We start from the raw sequence: 20,321 nt of genomic DNA, 5'->3' as shown, positions 1-20,321 counted from the left end.
TAGTACTTTTACTGAAGTAAAGGATGTGAATACTTCTTCCACCTGTCTGTGGAGTGTTTTTCATGACTGGAGGCTCATTACAGCCTCAGTCCTCCGTTAACTCTGAAAATGTTGTGATAAACGTGTGATTTTGTGTTTTCTCTGCCCGTCAGTGACTATGTGATCGAGGAGAAGACAGCCGTGCTGCAGAAGAGAGAGAGCGAGGGATTCGGCTTCGTCCTCAGAGGAGCTAAAGGTAGAGAGACGGATGGATGGATGATGGAGGAGTGGTGGGTGTTTGGAGGTGTTGGGAAGAAAAAAAGAGCTTTTAAACTCCTCGCCGCGTTGTTTCATAATAATGACAGAATCCACTGAGCGTCATCCCTGGAAGGATTATTACCACAGAGCTAAACTGGGAACCAGCAGAGCTCTGATGGTTCAAAACGTTCCCTCAGTGATCTCCTTGATGTAGAACCAGAGCTTCCTGTAGGTTATTATAAACATGTTTTCCTCCTCTGTCTTCTTTTCTCAAGCTGAGACCCCCATCGAGGAGTTTGCCCCCACCCCGGCGTTCCCTGCCCTGCAGTACCTGGAGTCCGTCGACCAGGGGGGAGTGGCCTGGAGGGCGGGGCTACGGACCGGAGACTTCCTCATTGAGGTATCAGCTGTCCGCGAAAGTGAGGCATCATTAGATCACTGAAGCTCTGTGAGGCGTTCACTGTCCGTCCATCCGTCTGTTCTCCAGGTGAACGGCGCCGATGTGGTGAAGGTGGGTCACCGGCAGGTCGTCTCTCTGATCCGTCAGGGTGGAAGTCGGCTGCTGATGAAGGTCGTATCTGTTTCCAGAAAATCAGAATCCAACCTGATCCGGAAGAAAGGTTTCGTCACTGCTTTTATTCATGCTCATTTCTTCTTTTCTTCACTTACACTGATGCCTGTTTTAAGTTTATCACCTCGACACACATTTAGTCCGTTTTCTCATTTAAAATTCATATTAACTCTCATATAAATATGACTATAAGACAATTATGATACAGTAATAATCGTTCTACACAATCTGTTGATTTGTCAGTGAACAGAAAACTAGATTTTCATTGTTTTGGTCACATTTCTGAACATCTCTGAGTTCTAGTTGAACAAAATAAGACATTATATTTGTGTTTTCTCTGGTTGAAATGACAAATAAACTAAACTTCAATCATGTGTCTTTGCTCTGCCATAAATGATAAAATCACAAAAAAAGGTGACTTAACGCAGCCTGTCTTATTGTGCAAATTACACACTAACTACACACCAGGTTTCCATCCCCAACTGTGATCTGATTGGCTCTTGTCTTGTAGCTCCACCCCCTCCAAAACGAGCCCCGAGCACCTCATTGACACTTCGATCCAAGTCCATGACCGCTGACCTGGAGGAGATAGGTAAAACAAACACACACACACACACACACACACACACACACACACACACACACACACACACACACACACACACACAGTTCAGTCAAACTGTAGGAGTGTGTGTTGGTGACCTTTGCTCTGTCTGCAGCCAGGAGGAGGCGCATCGGTGAGTCTCATGGACCTGATGTGTCGTCGTTGTCGTGGATCCTGTTTTCATGTGTTTTACCTGTTGTGATGTCACACTGCACTGATGATGATGATGATGATGATGATGATGGTGGTGGTGGTGGTGTTGGTCTCTTGGCATGATGTTGGATGGATGTTATGATGTCACAGTGATGTCACAGGGCTGTAGCTGAGGAGGAAGTATTCAGATCCTTGACTTAAGTACTGATACCACAGTGTGAAAATACTCTGTATCAGGTAAAAGTGAAAATGAAGAATGTGAGTATCATCAGAAAAAGGTACTTCAGGTATTCAAAGTAAAAGTACTCAAAGCAGTAAAATGTCCCCTGTGACTGTTCTACTATTATCGTATCTCGTCCTCCTTTCATCTGCACCTGTTGGTCTTTATTCGTAACACGCAGGTGATTTGACCTGAACTACAGGTGTGAACACACCTTCAGCCCGTCAGGCGGGACATCAAAGGCATCAAATTCACAGAAAATGTAGCAGAACTCAACTGAAAAGTGAAATTTGGCTCTTTCTGATTTGGAGTTTGGTCAGTGGCTGAGAATCTGGACTCAGAAACGGGACGTGAAACAGGAAACGAGGCTTTAAACCAGACTCAGTTTGACCCTCAGCGCTCTGAAAGCGACGGCCCGCTGACCTCACTGACGTCACGTTGTCGTCGTGGTCCTGCTGTGATGTCACCAGGCTGTTTCCTCATTTCTGCTCCTTTATCTCGTCTTGATTGCGTCTCCTCCCTCCAGAGAAACTGGACGAGATGTTGGCCGGGGGTCAACAGGAAGTCGTTCTGAGGGGTCGCCCGTCAGATGACTTCAGAGCGGCGACAGTGAAACAGAGACCGACCAGCCGACGCATCACGCAGGCCGAGATCAATGTGAGTGTTAAACGGTCAAAACATCGACCTGACTTCAACACACGATGACTGATGCATTTGTGGTGTGAGTAGTATTGGCCAATCACATTTGAGCAGGCTTTGGTAGCGTGCAGGTGAGCTCGTGTGGAGCGCAAAAGGAAAAAAAGGTAATCTCAGAACTCACCTGTTGTCTATAATCTGGATATCTGCTGGTCACACTGGAGCCGAATCATCGTCAGACCACAGCTGATGAGGTCAGAGAGCACAGCAGGTGACGAAGGCTGGATTTGTTTTAAGGGGTCACAAACCAAAAAGGTTGGGAGCTCTGCGGTGTCCTGTGATTGGTTAGCTTCTGTCTCTGTGGTTACCTGCCGCCGGCGGAGACTGTTGAGGGTGAAAACATGTTAAACAGGTTAAACGCATCCAACAAAACCTGCGGGGAGTCTATGATTTCAGACTGAATGTGTGTGTGTGTGTGTGTGTGTGTGTGTGTGTGTGTGTGTGTGTGTGTGTGTGTGTGTGTGTGTGTGTGTGTGTGTGTGTGCAGTCCCTGTTTGAGCGTCAGGGTCTGGTGCCCCCCACAGCTCCAGAGAAGAGCACCATGGCTTTACCTCGAGGAATGTCCAGAACCAAGAGCTTCGGTGAGACGCACACACACGGGATCATACAGTACACACATACACATACACACACATGTTACCACAGACGGCACCTGAAGTACTCGATGAAAGATGATGAAATATTGATTTTAACATGTTTCATTTGTTGGGTAATTTTACGTCTCCATGGTTACTGCGGCAGGCACACCTGAGGACGACAGGATCTCAGCTCTGATCAACGAAAGCCGGTTTCCACGGAGCTCCTCGCTGACGGACAGCTTCATCCCTCCTCCTCCTCAAACAGCTCCGCCCCCTCCTCCCTCTGCCTCCTCCACCTCCTCGCTCTTCCTCCTCGACTCTGGTCCTCCCCCTTCCTTCCTTCCCCCTCCTCCTCCGGCCAGAGGGGAGGGGCTAACCCGCTCCAGCTTCAAGCCCGGGGCGGAGCCAAGGCTCCAGGAGCTCTCCGACTCACCGACGAGGAGCCACGCCCACGCCGAGCGCCAGAGGAAGGCGAGGTCGATGATCATCCTGCAGGACACACCGCCGCCGCTGCAGCCCGACGCACACGCCGCTGCCACGCACACGCTGCACACTGCCACACACACTGCCACACACACGCTTCACACCGCCACACACACCTCCACGCTGTCTCTCCACAGCACCAGCCCCGCCCTCGGTCACTCACCGCTGTCACGCCGCCGGGGCCGACCAATAGAAAACCCTTACGCTAACGTGGGACAACAGGCTCCGCCCTCCAAGCCACAGAGGAGGAAGTCACCTTTGTTGAAACAACTTCCTGTTGAGGAGCAGGGTTAGGACTGTTCAGACCTGTTATCTTTCTGAGTCTATGGAGTTACATTTGTGCCTAATTTCCTCAGAGCATTATGGGATGTTTGTCACAGTTTCAAGTTACACCTGCATTAAATTCCATTAACTACTTATATTGGTTGGTAGCTGCCAACATTAATAGTTACAATGTGTTTGCTGTCAATTAACCTAGTTAACTACTGGTTAGCTAGCTACCAACCAACATACCTACGAATGGAGTTTCATCAGGGTTACTGGATCTGGACAAACGGCTTCCGTACAGCTGTGGTTTACCCTGTTTGTGCTTGCAGAAAACATTTTTGTAAAACGTCCCACTAAGTGGTTTGGACTCCTCGCTCAGTCTGACATCTTGTTCTTTTTCCTCCAGGACTTGGAATGAAAGATCATGATCCGTCCAAATTAGAGCTACCGGGCAGCCCCAGCCGGGCGGAGCTGTACCAGCAGCAGGTTCTTTCAGAGCGTGCTCGGGTTCAGGGCCGCAGGTCGTCTCTCTTCCTGTCTGTGGAGGGAGCCGGGTCAGAAAACCAGGTGCCACCCCTCCTGACTCAGAGCCATTCAATGGACGACCTCGGCGAGCTTCCTCCTCCGGCGCCGGTCCTGTCGCCCTCACCAACTCCTCACACCTTCCTCCACCCGCTGACAGGAAAACCTTTAGGTCAGTCTGACACAATCCAATGTAATCTCTCATTTGTTCTTGAGTCTGACTGCCGAGTCTGGATCTAGTCTGCATTAGTTGATGACAGTAATCGAATTGCAGTGATCAATTCAGATCAACCTTCTCCTGCTGAAAACTGGACCGTACCATTTTATTGGCATCAAGTCAGATCAGTACCCAAGCACTCTGTTTAAAGATGGGTTCCAGAGTATCAAATTTACCATCAAATTATGCTCCACAAAACACAGAAGGGGACCTAGAACGCAGCCTTGAGGTACTCCACAAAACAGAATAGGACTCAGATACCTTGAGGTAGCACACAGAGAGGGGCAGTGGATAATGTGAAACTACCACGATCAATAGTAAACCGTAGAAAATTCACTCGAGCGCAGCGTCCCAACAGTATAATGACGGCTGAAAATCCACCTTACACCTTTACTCTTCTCTTCTCTCCTCTCCTCAGACCCCTCATCTCCACTCGCCCTGGCCCTTGCTGCACGAGAACGAGCGCTCACTGCTCGCACGCCGAGCCCAGAGCCTCGACTAAAACATGCATCTGCTTCCACCACACCCATCCCCACTCCTGCTGCCAGTCCAGAGGGAAGACACAAGCGCACCCCTATTACCACCCCGCAGAGCAGCCCCGAGCCACGATCCAAACGCACCACCCCTCAGACGAGCCCCGAGCAGCGAACCAAGCGCACCACTCCCCAGACGAGTCCTGAGCTGAGGCACAAACGCATAACCCCACCCTTGTTCCCTGATGGACAGGTGGAGCGTCCTGAAACAGAGGGAGGAGTGACATCACCTGCCGGCCCCTCGCCTGAGCGCTGGAGACCCACCCCCTTGCCGGCGCTGGCCAATGAGACTCACCCTGCTCTGATTGACAGGCGCAGAAGCCTCACTGTGGGCAGCTCAGAGGAGGAGGGCGGAGCTTACACAGTTACGCTCCCACCAGCATTGCTGTCATCCAGTGACGAGGAGACAAGGGAGGAGCTCCGCAGAATTGGTCTGGTAACTCCACCCCCTGCATTTGCTGCTACTCCTGCCCCTCCTCCCCCATCTTCCCTCACCTTGTTGCCACGGCGAGGTGGGGAAGGAGGGGGAGGAGAGAGTGGTCCTGATTCGCTGGGTAGGCGAGGAGACGAAGAGGAAGGAGGTGACGAACGGCTCCACGACAGCTCCTCCTCACCCAGCTCGCTCCCTCCCTCAATCACCTTGGCCTCCCCTCCTGCTCCAACTTCCCCTTCCTCCCCTCCTGCTGCTCACCCTTCGCCTTCCTCCCCCTCCACCTCCCCGATTGCTCTGAAGCCACGCCTCCGTTCACCTATTGGTCGGGGCCGCTCTGCACTCCGGGACCCACTGCTGAAGCAATCTTCAGACAGTGAGCTCCTCCCGTCTGCTGCATCCTCCTCCTCCCCCTCCTCCCCACTCTGTTCCTCCCCCACCAGCGGTGGTGGCCGACAGCCGCGCTATCTGTTCCAGAGGAGGTCCAAGCTGTGGGGAGGTGGGGACGACCGTGGGGACGACCGGCGAGGCCTCAGCCCGGAGGAAGGCCGTCCGGCAGCACTGGGAGGTCAGGGGTCAGGGTCGGCCGTGGATCTGACCAGCCGCTCAGCATCAGCACTGGAGCTGAGCGGCAGGGCGGGTTCTGGTCTGGATCTGGCTAATCGGCTCCAGCTGCTCAACAAAGACAGTCACTCTCTGGGGGAGGAGCCGAGTCCCCTCGATCCGGGCCGGAGATCACCAGTAGGAGGCGCCAGGTACATCAAAATGCCTTCTATTGTAAATACTGCAGTACTGTTAACCCGATAGTGCTACTGTGTGTGTGTGTGTGTGTGTGTGTGTGTGTGCACGTATTGTAACAGAATCTGTTGTTTGTGTTGTTCCAGATGTGTGGACAGTGGACAGAGTAAATCGTATGTTTTTGTCTCTGGTAAACACTTCTCGTTATCGCTAAGAGATGATTTTTATTTGCTAACAGCTAACTAACATGCACCTTCTTCGCAGATGACTAACTACTAAATGTCTGCAACTACTATCCAACCCGTGTTTGGAATAAAAACAAGGAATTGACCAGTGGCTAAAGACCTCCCCGAAAATCAAATATCCAAATTGGCAAACGCAGCAACGGCTGTCAAGCTTTGTATGTCTCAACATGTGGCATCTATGTGAGATGTGCCTTTTCAAAACCAAATAACAAAAGAGCAGCAAATAGAGTAAACAGTGTGTTTATCTGCTCAACTGTGCGCCACAAACATTAGCATATCTGACATAGCTGTTAGCATAGCATTAGCCATTATAAATCCCTCATCTCTGTCACTTGTTCTGTAGGAAATCAAGCATCCAAAAAGGGTTACGTTAGTATGATCTGACATTTTTATATAATACTGTTGTATCACGCTGGTGACAACTAGCTTTGCTGTAATACAAAAACTAATGCTGATTCTTTATTTTCATATCTTCCACATGGATCGTTAGCTTGTGACGATTAATGACTTTTGCGTGGGGCATCCTAGCTTTAGCCTCGTGGTGTATGGACATAACCATCATATTACCTTTTTCACAGGTTTCTCATTTTAAAATGAGTCACCACTAGACAGAGTTTAATTAGCACTGATTAGCGAGCTATCTAAAGCTCATGAAGTCTGCCAACAACAGTTGTTTCAGGCAGCAAAATCCGCTGCTGTTTTAAATAAAAAAACTTGTTTGTCAAATTAGCAAGAATTTTGAGGTAAATCTGCCGCGGTCATGACTGTAAACTCAGTATGTGCCGTAACAACAGTAACTAACGGGAGCAGGGCTTTACAAACGGTCAGTTAGCACCTCCATGTTTATTTATATACTGCTTAATGTGTTGCAGGTTGTTCTCTAGTCTTGGTGAACTCCACACGATCTCCCAGCGAGGATACGGCGCCAGTTATACAGTCCGACCAGGAAGCCGCTACCCCGTCACTCGCCGGAGCCCCTCCCCCTCGCCCTCCCCATCTGATAGGTCAATAGGTATTGCCTCCTCCTCCGAAAGGCCAGACCTGAGTTCGGGTCGCGGTCTAACCATCCTGAAGTCGTCCAGTCTAAGTCTCCCCTCAGAACCGAAGGAGGTTCGGTTTGTGATGCGAAGTGCCAGTGCACGAACCAGGTCCCGTTCACCCTCACCTTCACCCCACGCCTCTCCCTGCCCCTCCCCGGTCCTCAGCGGGCCCCTTTTGGCCCTTCGGCCATGGAGGCAGCGGCCTCTCAACTTGTGGAATAAATATGACGTGGGTGACTGGCTGGAGAGCGTGGGCCTGGCCGAGCACCGCCAGCGCTTCCAGGAGCACGAGATCGAAGGCTCCCATCTCCCTGCCCTCACCAAAGACGACTACGTGGAGCTGGGCGTCACCAGACTGGGACACCGAATCAACATCGAGAGGGCACTCAGACAGCTGCTGGATGGTTCCACTTGACCCCTCACCTCTGACCACTAACCTCTAGACATCCTGAACTGTGACCTCATAACCCCTGACCTCTGGTCAGACACTAGGCCATCTCTTTGAGTAGGATATCTTAGCAGTGACTGAATCTTTAGACCTTTTTACCAACGTGGAGCCCAGCTCTCTGAGTGATCTCGGTGACATTTTGGCTTATCAGCTCTTTGATCAACCCAAAAGGAATGGCAGCACCAAGGTCTGTGTCTGGCATTTGGCTTTAGTGTAGTTTTAGACCTCCGAGATTTAGCTTGGCCTCTGTCTTCTGATGCCTTGAGTTTATGCCGTAAAAACCCTCGACCAAATTTGTCATTTCAGAGTAAAAAGAGAATATTGAATGAAACGTCCAGTCAGCGTTATGTTAGTTGCTGCTGGAGTCAACCAGGCGGGAGCTGAAGTCAGTGCTAATGCTAATTTTGGTTGATTACCTTTCAGTCTCAGGCTGCTGTGGACTAAAAAAACAAGCACATTTTCATATTTGAGAAGCTGTACGCAGCGAGTTTTTGGAATGTTTGCCTTAAAAAGACAATTAATCGATTATTAAATTTATTTTCAAATTCATCTTTCTTTGGCTAATCAACGAGCTAATCTGTTAGATGGAGTTGATCAACTCCATCTAACAGATTGCGAGGGTCTGCACCATAAACGTTTGCCTTGCTAACATTCTGTGCTAGCTAGTGAAATAGCTGTTTCAAATAATGATGTAACGTAGCTGCTAAACAAATAACTTTCTTTTTCCGTTTGTTTTCTGTATATTTTGATGTGAATCATCAGAAAACACTGCAGGACATCGTGTTCTGCAGCGTTATGTTAGCATGTGGCTTACTGAGCTAATTGGCGCTGGACACGGAGCTTTACTGCCAGTCTCGGCAGGTGGCGGGTCATTGATCAAAGAGCTGATCTGACAAACTGATTAATGAGACGGGTTGTTGTCCTCGTGCCACTCTGCTTCCCCGGATGAGTTTAGCTGGACTTTTGCTAGCAGACCTGGACGATTAGCGAGCTACTGGGAGTCTCTACCTTAACAACAGGAGCTCAGCTGAGGATGTTTCTCCGACCTTTTACAGAAAGTTCTTGTGACTTTTTTTTTTGTTTGTTTTGTTTTTCAAATATCACTCATGAAGAATTTGTGTTTATTTTGATTTCATATCTTAATACGATCATTTAGAATTTATGAATAACAAGTAATAACGTGGTGGTGACGACTTAACAGAGTTTCTAATAGTTTGGAAAATGATTTTGAGTTCCTTATGATTTGACAATGAGTTGAATTTCAAGGTCGTTTCGGTGATGTTTTGGAATTCATAATGATTTGTCAATGAGTGTGACTTTGTGCTGATGTGCTGTGTGTTTCAGGGAGAGCTGCAGCAGAGCTCCAACTGTAAACCTCTCTGGTTTCTAACCTGCTTACTGAGGGCTTACTGTACATGGTGCTATCTGTTTAAAGCCATTTGTACAGAAAATACCTTTCTCCTTCCCCCCTACACCTGACACCACCTACACACCCCTGACACCTGAATCTCTTCGGTTAACCCTTCGACTCTACTGAGTTCATCCTGAATCAGTCAAGTGTGGCTCCACCTGCCATTAACATCCTGCAGTAAAGGTAACTCGCCAGGAACAGGCCATATATGGAGTTTCCTCCCTGCCATATTGGGGATCTCCTCCCTGCCATACATGGAGTTTCCTCCAGACCATATATGGAGTTTACAACAGGCCATAAAAGGAGTTGCCCAAATACAGTTTAGTGTGCATCACGTGAAGTCAACAAAATGTGTGTTTAGGAGTTAAGATGCGGTCAAACCGAAATTCCTTCCTCATTCATTTCAATAAAGACGACTGATCCGCCTCGCAAAGAGGTCGATGTGATTGAACTTTGAACTTACAAGTTTCTCCAGTGTCCAGTCTGATAGGACGGCTGGAACTGACAGCTGCTTTAGGAAATATAATTCATATCCTTCAAATATCACTGCACACATTCGAGTACTACAAGTGTCAGAAGAGCGATGCTGCTTTTCTGTGACTATTAAACGGGTTAATGACAGTAAAGTCATGGACGGTAAAGCAAAGAAAGACTAAAACATGACTGAAATTATATATTTTATAGGTCTTGAAGACACAACTCTGATTCCAGAACAGTCTGGCCTCTGTGTAAACCATCAATAAAACAGCATGTGGTCACTTTTTAATCCTCTTTGACATAAACTCAACTGAAAACAGCACAAAGTCAATATATTTAATGTTTTTCCTCATCAGCTTCATTGATTTTTGTAAATATCTGCTTGTTCAGAGTCTGAATCTCACCAAACACAGTTTGTTTATTGATTCAACACAGAGTTCAGACTGTTCTGGGATCAGAGGTTTAATTAAACGAGTATTATAAAAGAACTGAAAGGCTCAATATGACAAATTGCAGATTCATCTCAAGGTGTTTTCTAAGCTGCGCAGCACACGACGGCCTCGGCCACAGACTGTCAAAGCAGCTTCTCTCCACAGTTATCGTGTGAATGTCTTCTAGAAGAATCCGGTCTGACCGCAGCATTAACGGCTTCACTGAGCGTAACTCTTAAAGAAACTCTCAGAGACAAATAAAAAGACTTCTATCAGTGCATGCAGCACAGCGATAAGGATGTGTTTAGCCTAGCTTAGCACAAAGACTGAAAGCAGCTTCATCAGCAGTGTAAAAATACACCTTCCAACAGAAAAGTCTGACTTAATGTCGAGTCCTGTTCCACTGATCTGTCCCGCTGACCTTTGTTGACGGTAGATTAAGACGGTTCAAACCCAACACGAAGACGACGCTAACTGCTGCTAAAACCACAAGGTCTCGTTTGTGTCTCATCACCTTTCTATACCTGTCCATCAAACAAGAGACTGCATGTAAGTTAGACACCTGTGGCGTCACTGGAAGGTGTATTTCCTTCACGTTTTTCCTTTAAATTGGGATGTTGAAGCCAAGTTGACGGATTGTGAACTGTTGACTTTCAGCGCTTTCAGCCTTTGTTCAATGGAGGGAACTGTCCGCCATTACTGCTACAACCTCCTAATAACTTCACATGATGAACTTTCATGAATTTGACACACCGACACGTTAGTCTGTCGCCTTGATTCCCCTCTGAAGCACAATCAACGTTCCAGTGCCTGTTTCCTCAACAAACTGCGTTTCTCCAGCGTTTCCTCCCGCTGACGCACCTGAACACAAGCCGAGCCACAATCATGAATCCCAAAGTTGTACAAGTTCTATGACCTGCCAATGGCAGAGCACAGAGGTGTCGAATGTATAGTCTATGTACAGCACATGACAGTAGACTTCATAGTCTGTATAATATATATTACCATAGAATAATGTAGCTATAGTGTAAAATATAAAGTATAGCAGACAAGAAAATGTATACAGTAATATTTTGGTAGACCATAGTCTATAAAGTCTTTATCCACATGTGATATTCAGTCTTTGTAAGCAGCTATACATCATGTTTGACTTGAAAGTGAAGGCTGTTTTAGCACAAAATGAAAAAAGATCACGACGGGTTTGAAAGCTTCAGTGAGCTGAAAGAGATTTCAACAACAAAAGACGGCCGTGAATCTTTGAAGAGTAACACTAAAAACACTCGCATGAGGTCAGAAAGTCACTAACTCATCCTATCAGTCAGAGTCTGCAGAGTTCAAAAGCAGTTATTGATCTGAGCTACAGACCCCATCAAGACACACAGCAAAACAGCACTGTCTCAGAAACAGAGTTACAACCATCATATCCATCTGGAGCTGTTTGAAAAGCATCCATCAAACATCTTAATTATCTTTAAAACAGCGTCAGACAAAGTGTGTGCGGCTGTTTGCGCTGACTGAACGTCACATGTCTCGGCTGTACACTGTATGTATAGTATATATTATAATGGACTATAGTCTACTGTACAGTCATCCACAGAGCGAGACGGGCTGTCGCTTTCTCCACAGTCTAACAATACAAATCAGTGACAGAGAGGTCATATGACCTCTTAACCTCTGACCTCAGGTCCCCACTGGGAATCCCTCTGTACACTAAAATAGACGTGAGGTCATTCACTTGTAGGATTTCTCAGCCAATCAGAAACTCAACCAGCAACCTGCTCATCAGTGACATGAAGTGTTCCTCCGCTGGCAAAAGTAGTTCCTTTATTTTTCCTGCAGTTCTACCTTCCGTCCGTCACCAGTCAAATCACTGTCAGCGAGCAGGTCACTTAGATCAAGATCCCAACTTTCAAGGTAACCACATGATGCTAAGACCGGTTTCAGCCTGGTTCTGGATCCATGAATCACGTCTAGCGAGATAAACTCCTACAAACTGCAGCCCTGTTGTCCAGATTCCTTCAGGTTTACTAACAAAACTGTTCCAATCCTCAAACAGTTTATTATTAGGGGCAACGACTGCTACCACAACCAGACCCTTACTGTTCTTAACCTGGCGGCCAGTGATGCCTTCATGCAGACTCTGACGTTGTGAAAAGGGAGTTTTTTTTTCTTATAGACGATGTTCAACGAATGACTGTGAGGAATCGTCAGCACAAAAACCACAAAAACTGAACAACTGTGTTAGAAAAGATCTGATTGTTTGGTAAAAAGTCAAAGATACGACACAGAGAAGTCACGAAGCAAACCAAGTTTAAGATTCTGTACTGTGTGGTGCTAATGACGGGCTAAAGATTTAGCTTTGTAGAAAATTCTACAATACTCATGTTTCAATGCTACACAACACTGAGGTTAGCATTAAAAGATATAATCTGGAAAGCTTCGCCAGATAAACGCAGTAATGCACTGAGGTGTCCTGATCAGGAGAAAACGTTCTGTTCGGGGAACACTTGGTTCCACGTTGTCTCCTGAAGCAACACATCCCTAAAACAGCAGCAGAGCTCTAAAGCGCTGCGTTAGCATGTATGCTAGTTGATAACGTTGCCAGATGAAGAAGGTCTGCGAGCTACATTTCTGCTAAACAACTGAAAAAATGATTAAGACCATTCAAATCTATAAACTTGCACCGAGAACACAAAGTATCATTTTCAACAAAAAATGCTAATGCTAATCAAGCTTACTACCAGTGATTACTAATGCTAATCACTAACAGTCTGCCAGCCATACTGACCAATGGTTTGTCTTTCTTTTTTTTTTTAAATTAATTTGATTCTGTTGTAGAAAACTTTACCAAACATCTGAGAAAACCAAATCTGGTCTCAGTTATGAGGAACCAGATGGACCCATGAAGACCTCTTTAGCCTTTAGCATCATCTAAACTTCATCTTGAACTTGTCCATGATGTTCCTCTGCTGGGACAATTTATGCTGCAGTATTCTTTGTTTTTCTTCCTCAACAACACGAATTCTCAACATTAACCAAACTTCCCGCTCTAACTTAAGCTAAATGTTATGCTAGCTAGCGCGACGGCTGAAAATGACATTCAGACAAATCACTGGTGATTGGTTCAGGAAATTATCCCAAGAAAAGAAACGTGTAACTAATTAGCAGTGGTTGAAAGTAACTGAGTACATTTACTCAAGTACAGTATTTTAATATGATTTTGAGGTACTTGTACTTTACATGATGCTAGTTCACGCCACCGCATTTCAGAGAGAAATATTCAACTTTTCACCACATTTAAGAGTCGTGGTTACTATTCAAATATTTTTTTATGTACAAAAAGTACATGAAGTAGTTAAATCCAACTCTGACCTGCTTTCATATTTTGATATATTTCAATCTGAAATTTATCCCAAACTGCTACACATGCTAATATTCAGCACCAATAATCTGAGAGCAGCAACAAATTCATCTGTTTTTTATCAACCGTACTTTTGACTTTCAAAAAACCTATCTGTGAGAAATTGAAATTATTAAATAATTAATAATTCTAATCATTTCTGGCCAAGACTTTGAGCTCCGAACCTCGTATACGTGGTCATCCATATACTTCAGGTGGTTTCACGACTCAGGTGTCACAACTTTTTTCCTCCACAGGTGAAGGTCCAGGACTTGACCTGAGCGTTATCACGTGACTTCCTGCCTTATAATGACCACCGCTGAGCCAATATCCTGTTATCATAGGAAAGCTAAAGTCAGGCTGCTTCAGACTCTGAGATACACTCTTTTTATCGTTCGTTCTTTTTATTCTCTTCAAAAAGTAAATTCACGGTTTAAAGTCGACTGTTAAAGACGTTTTTTAGGTCAACTACAGCCAAGACCAACACACATATGAAAGTACTTTTACTTTTGATACTTTAATTTGTTGCTAATACTTAAATTATGAATGCAGAGTATTTTTCTACTGTGGTATTAGTACATGATTTCTTCCACCACTGCTAATTATTAACCATAGACTGACAGATGGAGCCAACATGGCGACAGCAGAGCACCAGAACGATCATTTAAAAAGACAGAATAAAGAGCCAAGATGGCTGCCACCGCAAAACTGATAGTGTTGGCTGACTTCACCATGGTAACGCCTCAGCTTCCCGCTGATTGGCTGAGAATCCTGGCTTTCTAACATGCGTGTGAAACCTTCCTCCTCCTAATATTCACCTGGTTATAATGGTTTTATGGTTACCCTCCTCCTCCTCCTCCTTTCTAGCTTCCTCTTTTTACAGGATGTTTGTAGTTTCTTCTGGAGTGAGTGGCGTGTGTGTACTTGTAGTTTTTTTCTTCCCTTTTCTAAAAACTAAAGAGCACACGATGACAACTGATGAGCTCTGCAACGCAACAGATTGTAATCTTTATAATAAACGGTCATTTATTACAAAGTTACTCTGCCTTCAGGTGTGGTCCTTTCACATTAAGAGCTGAGGTCCTTTCACATTAAGAGCTGAGGTCCTTTCACATTAAGAGCTGTGTGGTACTTTCACATTAAGAGCTGAGGTCCTTTCACATTAAGAGCTGTGTGGTCCTTTCACATTAAGAGCTGTGTGGTCCTTTCACATTAAGAGCTGAGGTCCTTTCACATTAAGAGCTGTCAGTTTACTACAAAGTCAGCAGGTTTATGACCTCTGACTTTGTTTGAACACTGGATTTTTTAGAGTTAATGACTGACGACGAGTTTGGCTTCATCTTGGAGGACCTTGAAATGATAACACACTCCTGAATCACCGAATAACTGGTGATTTGTCCAGATAAAACATCACATTTTCATATCTCAAAAGGGTGTTTAAGAAGTGAACTGAAGCTGAACTGTTCAACAGTTTGAGTGTTTGACACTTTATTCAGTGAGCTCTCACCTGCACACGGTGGACAGTCCTGTCCTCGTCTCACATTCGTTTATGTACTTTTGGAGACATGTAAGCACCCACATGGGGCTTCTGTGTTGACTTGACCGACACCCACTCATTTTGGGATGATGCCCAGTCAGATTCATCAGGTATCAGGTGATCGAGACCTTCCACAAACTGTCAGTCGATACTGCATTAATATAATCAACCACAAGAGAAGATAAAAACATCAGGTTTCATGTCTGATTCATGTCTGCACAGTGAATCTGAAGCTGCAGCCAGTTAGCTTAGCACAAAGACTGGAAACAAAGGGAAACAACTAGCCTAGCGCTCTCCAGAGCTAACAAAATCCAGCACCCCCAAAGCTCACTGATCAATGACTGATCAGAGCAAAAGAATGACTGACATGCATACAGAAGTATTACGGTATTCAGGCTCGTGTAACTGCTCCCGCCGGCCATCCTCCATACTTGTTATAAAAAGCCACAGCTTTGGCGAACATCCACAAATAATCCACGAAGGATCGATCAGATCAGTGACCATCGAACTCCAGATCCACGAGGACGGATTTCCACTGACTGACCAATGACACGACCGCTTTGTGCTAAACTTGAAATGTGGTGTCACGACCCGGCTCATGAGCCATGACCAAAACAATGGAGTCACACGGTTAAACAGAAGAGATTAACATTTATTAAGTAAGCCAAAACGCGCAACGACTAAACAACACAACTAAACAAAACGTGGCGCGGAGGGACGCTGGCTGGACAGGAAGAGAGACAGCCCAGGAGGGGAGGTTTTTAAAGGGGACCACAGGAGACTGGCCAGGTGCCCCTGGTTCCCGTAAGCAGACGCCCCGCCCACCAAGACCTGCAAAGACAACACAAGAGCAGAAGAGAGGAACCCGCATGACAGGCCCTGCTCAGGCAGGACGCCGTCACCGCGGAGACACACGGTGAGTCGGGACACATCAACATTTATTTTCATCAACATCCTGCTGTGACAAACCAACATCTGAGTCACACACACAGTCACTGCAGCACATGAACTGGAGAGTTAACCAGGACGGGACACTGAGTAAACCAGAGCCGAATCCTCATTGGCCGTTCACCTCCTCCTCCCTGCGCTCCCATTGGTCAGCGGACGGTTAACCCGAGGCTGCTTTATGATGAGCTGCAGGGTGGAGGTCACTTTATGGACTGAAGGCACCAGAACAGGTACGCTCCTCTGTGTGTGTGTGTGTGTGTGTGTGTGTGTGTGTGTGTGTGTGTGTGTGTGGAAAGTAAGTCCATACTGCTGTACTGCAATTAAGTACAAATTTGAGGTACTACAATGTAGATTATGTCCATTTTATTTAACGTTATCCTCGTCTGAACCTCAGAGGTGAATGTTCTATATTACTCCATTACATCTGTCTTAGTTACTAGTTACTTTCAGATTTCCTGTCCAGTGAAAAACTCGTATCTCCAGATGTTTGTGCTAAACTGAAGGATGAATTCTTCTGAAAATCCTCCTCCTTCTTCAGCTCATTAAACTCTTTAAAAAGCCTCTTGGATCAGCTGAAAATGCATCATCACAAAGCTGAAAACAGCCTGTTTTTATGAGCTTGTTGGACTTCTTGGAGATACGTGGTTCTGACGTGTTTTGACTTGTACTCACAGTGTGATATTAGTGTGTGAAGTAGCACTGCTTCAAAGTGCTTTAAAGTGTTAATCTCAAAGTATTAAACCTTATTAAACTCTCAGGTTTCAGCCTGAGGTTTGAGTTCAAGTCTGTTTTTATTTACTGAAGGTTTTTATGATGTTTTCCAAAATAAAACAAAGCAGCATAAAAACATAAAGCAGGAAGATTTTCGACGTGCTGATGTTGAAGCATCACGTCGTAGAAAACAGCAAACAGCTGAGAATTAAAAAGGGAAAGAGAAAACGCCCCTGAGCAGCGACACCGCAGCACACAAGAATGTCAAAAACAGAAGAAGAAGAGGGAGCTGATCTGATGGCGGCTAAATCGACCGTCCACTGCAGGAGACCGTCCACTGCAGGAGACCGTCCACTGCAGGAGACCGTCCACTGCAGGAGACCGTCCACAGCCTGGACCAGCAGCGAGCACCAATTAGTATAATATCCTAACTTAAAAGACAAAGTATAATATGTAATATAACAGCACGGTGGGATAATATTCATCTGTTGATCATGTTGTTTTGGTGTATTCACACACAGTATTATATCAGCTGACGTGAACGTTTATGAAAACATGAAAGCAGCTTCAGAAATACATTTTATCAGTTCTGTTTTGTTCTGTCACTAATCAGTTAAAGGCGTCAGTGAAGTGTTGGACGAAAACATCAGCCTGTTGTCTGTCCCGCCCACCCAGGCTGTGGTACCAACATACCACAGCTGCAGACTCTCGCCAACAGCTGTTTGCGTCTTCGTAAACCAAAGAATCAGAGTTGTAAAATGTCAAAGATGAGCTTCTGTCCAAACGTTCATGACAATCCATCCTGTTCAACATGAAAATCACTGCAGAGCGTCTTCGTCCGACTGCCACGTCTCATCTGAAATATGATGGAAATGCCAATAAAAAGATGTCATCAGTCACTGTTGAAAAGAAGATCTGCAGCCATGGAAGAAGAAGGAGGAGGAGGAGGAGGAGGAGCTGCTCAGAGGACGATCTGTCTCAGCTGAGTGTGAGCATTTAACTTTGAGGACAATAAACCAGTGACAGCGCTGACCCCGGGTCAGCCTGCTGGACGTTTCCGAACGAGCTGAACAGGTTCAACGAGCTGAAGCTCATTTCTGCTCAAAGGAGTTCAACTCGCTCAGAAACATTCAGTTTAAAAAATGTCCCGAGCTCGTGTGAAGAAGCTCTTCATCACTCAGCGTTCAGGCTGCAGCTCGACTCCACAAACAACAACAAACGACAAACAACAACAAACAACGACAAACAACGACAAGCGTCGACAACAACAAACAATGATAAACGACAAACAACAACAAACGTCGACAAACAACAACAAACAACGTGTATCTGTGTGAAGGGATCATGTTTTACTGTCAGTGTGTTTACTTTATTTTTACTTTTTTTTATCTTTATTTGAGTTTATAAACTGTAATAAAACTCCCGTCTTAGACTTTTTGTTGGTTTTCAAACTTTTCTTTCGGCTGTTCTGTTCTTCTGATGTGTCAAATGTCAGTGGTGAAAACGTTTGTCGCTCTCATAAAGTTTTGGGAGTTTGAATAACTGTTCAGACTCATCTTCTGAGACGTGAAGGTTGTGGTTCCTCCACCTGCAGAGCTCCACCTGTCCCATGCTCCTCGCTCCACCTCACAGGACGGCGGCGTTTGGTCGAAACGTCCCGCTCGTTTTCCCTCTTTAACCAGTGAACTCAGGGACTCGCTCTGGTTTCGTTTGTGCAGGCTGACATGCAGTCGATCCCAGACCTGATCAGGAAGAAGAGAGATGGAGAAGCGCTGAGCGATGAGGAGATCAAAGCCTTCATCCGCACGGTGACCAACAAAACCATCCAAGACTGTCAGACAGGTACAAACCAGCAATACCTTCCTGACGTCACTGCTTCACCTGCGCTTCACCTGCGCTTCACCTGCGCTTCACCTGCGCTTCACCTGCGCTTCACCTCCTCCTCTGTCTGTCGTTCAGGCGCCATGCTGATGGCGATCTGGCAGAAGGGAATGGTCGACGCCGAGATCCAGACCCTGACCAGGGAGATGATGTCATCAGGTGAAGTGATGTCATGGCCAAAAGAGTGGGCGGGGCTGGTGGTTGACAAACACTCAACGGGAGGGGTGGGAGACAAAGTCAGCCTGGTGTTAGCGCCTGCGCTAGCTGCCTGCGGCTATAAGGTATGTGTGGCTATACATACACACACACACACACACACACACACACACACACACACACACACACACACACACACACACACACAAACACACACCTGTCACTGAATCTATGATGTCATAACCTCAGGTGTGTGTTTGGCAGGTGCCTATGATCAGTGGGCGGGGCTTGGCTCATACAGGAGGAACTCTGGATAAACTGGAGTCAATTCCAGGATTCAACATCCACCAATCAACAGCACAGGTGCAGCAACTGACCTCCACCTGTGGAGGTCGCCATGACAACTGAGTTTATATCGTGAGAACAGACCGTTAAAGCTGTTTGATGTCCCGTTTGAAGGTGTGACACTCTCTCACCTGTCTGAATGTGCTGACTGTGTAGATTCGGGACATCTTGGCCTCGGTGGGCTGTTGCATTGTGGGTCAGACGGAGACGTTGGTCCCTGCAGATCGAGTCCTGTACGCTCTGCGGGACGCCACCAGCACCGTGGACAGCCCCCCCCTCATTGCTGGTTCTGTCCCGGTTTTCCTGGTTTCAGCGTACGAGCAGCTCGAGCTCCGCCGGCCGAACGCAGTCTGAACGCCTGTTTGTCGTTTCAGGCTCCATCATCTCGAAGAAAGGAGCCGAGTCTCTGTCCGCTCTGGTGCTCGACGTCAAGTTCGGACGAGCCGCTCTCTACAAAGACCTGCAGAGCGCCAAAGAGCTCGCACAGCTGTTGGTGAGTTCACCTCTGAACACCTGTGTGATGACGAGGATCTGAAGGGGCGGAGTCTGACGTCTGAAGCGTTCTGAGGTCGTCAGCAAACACACGAGAACGAGTCATCACAGAGAGAGTTTACTCATTCACTGTAGAACAAGCCGATAGCACCACACAGGTACACACACAGCACCCTGCCGCCACAGAGCGCCACATGTGGATCAATCTGCAGCAGGTACAGTCAACAACAAACAAACAAACAAACAAACAAACAAACAAACAAACAAAGCAGACACGTCTCTGATCCAGTCCAGTAAAATAATGTTTTCATCGTTTCAAATTAGCCGGCAGACGAGCTAACATGCTAATCTCTGTTAAAACTCCAGTGAACACTCTGGCTGCACTCTGACCTCTGATTGACAGTTCACTCTACCAATCAGGATCTTCCATTCAATCGACCAGTGTCAGCTGCTGTCTCTGTTTGAGTGTTTTTGCAGTGATTTACTGATGACGACGATCTTTAAGGAACTTCACTGTGAACAAACAAACAGTCTGTCAGACGGTTTCAGT

The 20,321-nt window shown here is 46.4% G+C and overlaps 2 protein-coding genes and 1 long non-coding RNA gene across 8 annotated transcripts in view; 2 read left to right on the top strand and 1 right to left on the bottom strand.

The window, feature by feature from the left end:
* The window catches only part of shank3b (SH3 and multiple ankyrin repeat domains 3b), a 32,569-nt gene extending 17,829 nt beyond the window's left edge, over positions 1-14,740 (top strand). For 3 of the 5 annotated variants that reach the window (XM_070991712.1, XM_070991710.1, XM_070991709.1), the window contains 11 exons: positions 153-235; positions 513-637; positions 725-857; positions 1,320-1,400; positions 1,528-1,545; positions 2,312-2,442; positions 2,969-3,062; positions 3,223-3,831; positions 4,216-4,503; positions 4,967-6,266; positions 7,367-14,740. In XM_070991712.1, coding sequence (XP_070847813.1) covers positions 153-235; positions 513-637; positions 725-857; positions 1,320-1,400; positions 1,528-1,545; positions 2,312-2,442; positions 2,969-3,062; positions 3,223-3,831; positions 4,216-4,503; positions 4,967-6,266; positions 7,367-7,949 — 3,445 coding nt within the window. In that variant the 3' untranslated portion in view covers positions 7,950-14,740. The remainder of the gene's footprint in view (positions 1-152; positions 236-512; positions 638-724; positions 858-1,319; positions 1,401-1,527; positions 1,546-2,311; positions 2,443-2,968; positions 3,063-3,222; positions 3,832-4,215; positions 4,504-4,966; positions 6,267-7,366) is intronic. The other 2 variants (XM_070991711.1, XM_070991713.1) reach the window with 2 other exon arrangements.
* Positions 512-1,668, bottom strand: LOC139350384 (uncharacterized). Its single transcript, XR_011603506.1, has 3 exons — positions 1,561-1,668; positions 1,274-1,387; positions 512-815 (listed from the first exon to the last, which is right to left on the bottom strand). It is a non-coding gene; the product is annotated as an uncharacterized lncRNA (long non-coding RNA).
* A 1,567-nt stretch (positions 14,741-16,307) lies between the features above and the next one.
* The window catches only part of tymp (thymidine phosphorylase), a 6,991-nt gene continuing 2,977 nt past the window's right edge, over positions 16,308-20,321 (top strand). The window contains exons 1-6 of one of the 2 annotated variants that reach the window (XM_070992261.1): positions 16,308-16,416; positions 18,616-18,739; positions 18,857-19,059; positions 19,199-19,297; positions 19,436-19,565; positions 19,654-19,772. In XM_070992261.1, the coding sequence (XP_070848362.1) occupies positions 18,622-18,739; positions 18,857-19,059; positions 19,199-19,297; positions 19,436-19,565; positions 19,654-19,772 (669 nt within the window). In that variant the 5' untranslated portion in view covers positions 16,308-16,416; positions 18,616-18,621. Of the gene's footprint in view, positions 16,417-18,534; positions 18,740-18,856; positions 19,060-19,198; positions 19,298-19,435; positions 19,566-19,653; positions 19,773-20,321 lie in introns of those variants that run through there. The other variant, XM_070992263.1, reaches the window with a different exon arrangement.

This window comes from Chaetodon trifascialis, chromosome 22 (assembly GCF_039877785.1).
Source record: "Chaetodon trifascialis isolate fChaTrf1 chromosome 22, fChaTrf1.hap1, whole genome shotgun sequence".
Taxonomy (NCBI): domain Eukaryota; kingdom Metazoa; phylum Chordata; class Actinopteri; order Chaetodontiformes; family Chaetodontidae; genus Chaetodon; species Chaetodon trifascialis.
This window is presented reverse-complemented; position numbering and strand designations above follow the sequence as displayed.